A 6,097-nucleotide genomic window follows, 5' to 3' on the forward strand; every position below is an offset into this window, starting at 1 on the left:
ATACGGCTATCTCAAAAGGGACCAAAAGGGAATCCTCTCTTCTATTGGACGAAAAAGGCATCTCTTGTTTGGGTTTCTTGAGGGCTTTAAAGCCTATCGAGAGAGGTATTCCATCTGTCCCTGTTCATAGGACTTGCACATATCTTTATATGGTCAATTCGACAAACATAAGATTAATTGTACAATAAATAATTATATCATTAGAATGTACAACATCTAAACTTTCTAATAAAATATATTTAGTTACATATAACTTGTATTACAAATTTACGCTATGAACCGGGATAGAGGAAGTATTAAGGTTCATAAAAACTTGCGGATTTTAGAGTAGTCATGCTAAAATAAAAGAAGCTGCTGAAGAATGCCATTTTAGCAAAGAAGACTCAGTGAAAAGGGGAAATGCTAGCTATATCTCACTTGCTTTTCATTTAGTCATTGAGTATAATATGAGGCTTGCTTCAGTACAACCCCTCCCCCCAAAGGGTAATTAGCTAATTAATTAATTAATTTTGAGCCCTCCTAAACCCATATCCAAATAGAGTATACCTACGTACGGGTATACCGTAATCGTTCACAAGACAGTTCGGCCGTTAGCTCAAGACCCGGCAAAATCACCGCCAATGAGCTGACAACAACATACATATATACTACTCCTACCTATACAAAAGCTACCTATTCGTTCAAATAAGTTGAGCCACACGGGTTGATACAGGGCTACGTATACTATTTAGAGACCATCATGCCCTTAATTACGAAGGGGTATCGAGCGATCTCAACCATCTCTGTGTTTGAGTTTGTCTGAGTTTGGAGGAAGGGGGTTGTACTGAAGAAACGCCTTCTGATATAAATGTAGATTTTGGTTGCTTCTGTCTTTCCATGTGGCGTAAACGAGGTATAAGGTCTTTGTAGGAAAATCATAATCAACATTGTTATCATTTCACAGGGAATAATTGATATCATTGTTAGTAGTATGACTACTATGCATAAAATTAAAATTTTAATAATGCTTCACAATTATTTTTGTAAGGGTTTATAAATTTCTTTGTAGATTTTAATTTAAATCTTTAAGACATTTTCTTATTTATTAAATTTTATATGAGAATATTTAAACAAGAGAAATAGTATCATCACTCAAGCCAACTACAAAAAAGTAGTATATGACCTACTTGAAGCGGGGTGATGCATTTTCACTCAGAAATGATACCTACAAATGACAAGCCCGTCTCATTGTTAGCAGGAAAGCCGCATACTCATCCTTGGGGACTGTCATACCTCAAAGGAGAGTTAATTATCCAAAAGTAGAGAGCTACCAAAAGACAAACTTTGCATTTTATACCAACTAGATTGTTCCATGACTTCACCGATTATATACAACAATATATACAACTAGGTTCCTACAAGATCTTCAAGAGCTGCTACTAGTGTACTTGTAAGTACAACACTCCTTTTGCAAAAGCTTTGGCATATAATATTTTCCACACTTGATCACAATGCCGTTTGGTCACATTTCATGTGAAAAATGTGCAACTCCATGCTATCGTTCTTCTTTGTTTGGACAAAATGTGAACTACACATCTATCATCTTTGCATATTCTGATGTATTTGATGAATCTATCTTCTTGGTTGACCGAGCAGCCTGCGCAAATAACAGAAGAATTTTAAGAAAAAAATGTGGAATGGATTAATAAAATGCTCCCTCCTTAAAAAAATACTGTACATTACTTTACAATATCTTCAGCATACAATTCGACCATTGGATACTTACTAATATGCAACTAAAATATTATAGTGAATATCACTATGTACCTAATTTACTATTTGTAACAACGATTACCTCATATTATAATAAAAAGTCCTCTCATTTACTGGGGGCAAAACATGTTCCAGTTTTACCCCTTTTAATCTTTTACCTCCTTCTGTCATATGGGACCCGATCATCAGCTCAGAGACATACCCTTAGAGGGTGTTCCCGTGACAAAAGGGTAAAGGGGAGATTAATTTGAAGAGATTGATGTGCGTTTATCACTTTTTTTTGCATATAAAATGTTTATCAGGTTCACCATTTTTTTGAAGATTTAGAGAGGTAAAACCAACACAAATTTCACTAAACAAGTTGAGCAAAAAAGATCTGGTTACATTGGTACTTCAAAAGTAAAACTGGTGCCCTAATAGTGGGGTTTGGATGATCAATGACGATCGATTAAGGGACCAATGTGCTACTGAGTATACACATGTGCTTAGTACCAAGAAGGTGATTTAACCATAAGGATGCTGACCCCTCAAAATTAAGTGAAGAAGGTACTACTTAAAAATGATGACCTCCATGAAGACTGAGGAGTGGAACTGAAGACTTAGTGTAGTGCTTCGGAGGAAAAATGTACTTTAAAGAGGGGTTTGATCTCTTAGGAAGAAGATGAAAGTTGATTTTGTGTGCTCAGTTGGACTCATTCTTTGTAGACCAGTCTATTTGGATATCTTTGAGAAATCAGTGTGCAGAAAGACACAAGAACTGCGTTGAACACTTGGTTGAATTGGCTGAGACTTCAAAAAACCAATATCGAGCCTAGTGCTTCAGTTTGTGAAAACTGATTTCTGAACAGTTAGAGCTTCATGGATTTGATTGAAGCTCTAGATGTCTGTTGCTTTCACATGCATCAATTTGTGAAGAACCAAACTAGTGACCATTAAGATGCTTTCCTACAAAGCATATTCGGTGCAATGGCTAGATGATGTGATTATGCCTATAAATAGGACCCGGACCCCACGGGGTAGGATTGGTGAGTTGAGCTAAATGTTGAATATAAATACACTGCCTAGTCTCTTTCCATCAGTTCGGACTTTTGGTTCAATTGTCTAGTGCAACAATCTTTCACTAAATTCTAGATTTCAGATATACAATTCCTTGACATGCAAATTTCCCTCTCTTTGTGTTTTAGAGAAAATCCTTTGAGAGAAAAATAGTGAGCAGCAACCAAGAGCATGTTCTAGCATACGAGATCTGCTTGTTACTCTTAGAGATTTGGCATCTCCTAGTCGGTTAGGCGTCGTTGTTCAGCATCTGATAGATGGACCAACCATTGCAGGTTTCTGAAGTTTTAGTGATCACCTCAAGATCAACCCCAAGAGATAAATCTAGGATCTTGAGGATTTTTAGCTAGCGGAGAACAAGGCTATGTCTGAGGGCTTGCGCGCACTCGCGCATAGCCTCTTCAAAGACGTAGAACTGGTGCCAACATCTTGAACATCAGGAACTACATCAGTGTCTTTGTCACTATCTTTTTATATTACAGTTCATGCATGTTCTTATTTCTCTTAAATTTACTTGCTCATCTTGCCTATCTGTACCCGGAGCATCTGAATCTTCTTAGTTTATATCTGTTTACTTTCTGTTGCTTCAATATGTTTTGTTATAGATCTGTTTATGTTCTAGTCTTCACTAGATTAACTGAAGAATTTGTTTATCTATTTTTAGTAGAAGTATCTTTTTTGTGAACTCCTGGCACCCTTTCTAGTCGTAATATCTAGATCTTTCATACTTGGTGTCATAAATGACAAACTAGGGGTAAAAAGTGGAGTTCGCTCTAAATACTACTTTAACAACTCATAGCATAAAATTACTATTCATGACAAATCTAATTGTACTATCTTTAACTAACCAACCAAAAGAGTCTCTTTATTGCTTAGTGGTTGAATAAAATAATTTGGTTGCACTCTCTCTTGAAACATAATTTATTTTGGAACAGAGGTAGCATAATGTATTACATGATGCAAAAACGGTTCAAACCTTTGCGTTTGTATTTCTCCATGCTTTGTCCATCTCCTCGTACACATCCTTTATTGTCGGACGCCCTACGCTGGAGTGTGCCACGCAGAGGACTGCGATCTTCAGTATCAAGACAAAATCTTCGATATTAACCTCATCTCGCACGCGTGAGTCTATAAATTCATCCAACGGTTTTTTCCCACTTACAACATCTCTTGCCTTTAGACAAGAACATAGAGAAAAAAAAAAGGTGATTAGTGAGAACAGCCACCGGAGAGTTGCTTCTCAAAGAAATAGGAAATGTACCTTCTTGGTAAGAGAATCGCGTGCAACGATGTCAAGTTCTATGACCTTCTTTCCCGAGAGAAGTTGCAACACCACCACACCAAAGCTGTAGATATCGCTGGCACAAGTAAGCTTGGAGTGTGTGATGTACTCAGGGTCCATGTAACCAATGGTTCCCCTGACATCTGTGAACACCTTGGTCTCCTCCATCTGCAGCATTTTTGCCAGCCCGAAATCAGACAGCTTAGGCTCCATGTCCTCCGTCAGCAAGATGTTGCTAAGCTGTGAAAAAAAAAGAATTCAGCACACAAACACAAGATGGCTATTTTTTTTCCGATGCTCCGTTATTATTCCTTTCTCTCGTGAATGAGCAGAAATGTTTATATTTAGGGATGGAAAAATATTCTGACCTTAATGTCTCTATGTACAATGCATCCATCCGAGTGTGTGTGAAGAAACCTCAGGACAGAGGCACAATCCCGGAGGATCTTGACTCTTGTTGGCCATGAGAGAACAGCATCACCTCCTGGCAATTAATCAAGAACATAATAGTAACTTCTAAGGATTCGACAAGTGTAGCTAGCTAGGTTGAAATAATAGGCATGATTGATTGGTCCTTGTTCTTACGGAGTAGATTCTGGGCTAGGTTGCCGTTGGCGCAGTACTCGTAGACCAGGTACTGGTCGCTCCCGTCGTCGCAGTAGCCGAAGAGGCAGACGAGGTTTGGGTGCCTCACCTTGGACAGCCCGTCGGCCTCCCTGGTGAAGGACCCGGACATGGCCGTGTGGTGGATGTGCTTGATTGCCACGAGCTGGCCGCTGGGCAGCACCCCCTGGTACACCTGCCCCGCGCTGCCGGAGCCAAGGTAGATTCGGGTGTTGGCGTAGTCCATAGCCCGCTCGATCTCAGTCTTGGTAAACCTGTACAGGCCCGACCACCGGTTGATCACCTCCCCGCTGTGCACCTTGCTATCGTAAGGCGAGCCGACGGTATCGTCAGCTGATCTGCTCTTGGGCATCAGGTATTTGATGATTGCGATGGCGAGGGCCAGCACCATGACGGGGAAGACTATGAAGATGGCCAACAAGCTACCTGAAATGCTTGTTACTTGGAGCCTTTAGTATAGGGAGCGGTGTTGAAGGTAGTATGAATGCGCAAGCTAGAACGGTTCGGTAAGGGCATACGTTTTATCTTGATGTAATCACCATCTGCAATTTATCAAAAGGAAGAATCGTGTTAACTAAGGTTGTGTGTTAATAAAGGGACACATGCATGGATTGATGCAGAGGCCGTGCTGCTCCTTTTCGAAAAAGAAAGACTAAGATTATGTTACGATTGTCATTTGGTTTTTCTTTTATGAAAAGTTCACCAACCTATTAATAATCATCAGCAATAGAAGAAGTAGTCTAACAGGTAATAAAAATTGCAAACAGTTTTTGGAAATCGGACCTGTGACAATATCTGGATCAGCCTTGCAACCATGCGAGGCTGCCAAGATGAAAACGAGCCAAAGCAACAACGCTTTCTCCATCCTCGAGTCCCCTGCAATCAGACGAGGACGAACTTTGCGAGTACTCCCATGGAACCCAACTTATAGGCAATATTCGTCCGTTGTTTTCATCGTTGGTAGCTGACCTGTATACATGGAGAGCTGGATATCCTTCTTGGATGATCTGGCACTTGACTAGTTTAATGAGTTCTCGTCTTCTCTTATGCATTGATCTTTTTTTTTTGAACATACTTATGCATTGATCATGGCGCACGTATGTATGCGCACCTTTTAGGGGTATCATGCTCGAATAGTGTGTTGTAGAGTTGCTTTCGGGGGGCATAGGTAGCACCGATCGGTGGTAGCCATAGAACCCCACGGCTGAGTTTCTGCTTGTACGTATTGTGTATTCTAAGGCTGCAGCACAAGCTGGCAAGAGGGGGACGTGCTAATATATGGTCCAAATAGCTAAACAATATCTTCAAGCATGCCTGTTTAGTCGAAACCAACTATGAATTCGTTCCATCATGATAGTTGTCCAAGTGAAAATTTGTGTAATA

General features: G+C 39.9%; 1 protein-coding gene across 1 annotated transcript; it reads right to left on the reverse strand.

Annotated features, from left to right (window-relative positions):
- Nucleotides 1-1,567: 1,567 nt before the first annotated feature.
- On the reverse strand, nucleotides 1,568-5,579 carry LOC124690133 (putative serine/threonine-protein kinase). The gene is made up of 7 exons (XM_047223564.1): nucleotides 5,498-5,579; nucleotides 5,233-5,256; nucleotides 4,676-5,140; nucleotides 4,459-4,574; nucleotides 4,070-4,330; nucleotides 3,785-3,982; nucleotides 1,568-1,636 (listed from the first exon to the last, which is right to left on the reverse strand). Exons 1-7 carry the CDS (start codon nucleotides 5,577-5,579, stop codon nucleotides 1,568-1,570), a joined length of 1,215 nt encoding a protein of 404 aa, XP_047079520.1.
- Between the last annotated feature and the right edge of the window lie 518 nt (nucleotides 5,580-6,097).

This window comes from Lolium rigidum, chromosome 2, assembly GCF_022539505.1.
Source record: "Lolium rigidum isolate FL_2022 chromosome 2, APGP_CSIRO_Lrig_0.1, whole genome shotgun sequence".
In the NCBI taxonomy this organism is placed as follows: domain Eukaryota; kingdom Viridiplantae; phylum Streptophyta; class Magnoliopsida; order Poales; family Poaceae; genus Lolium; species Lolium rigidum.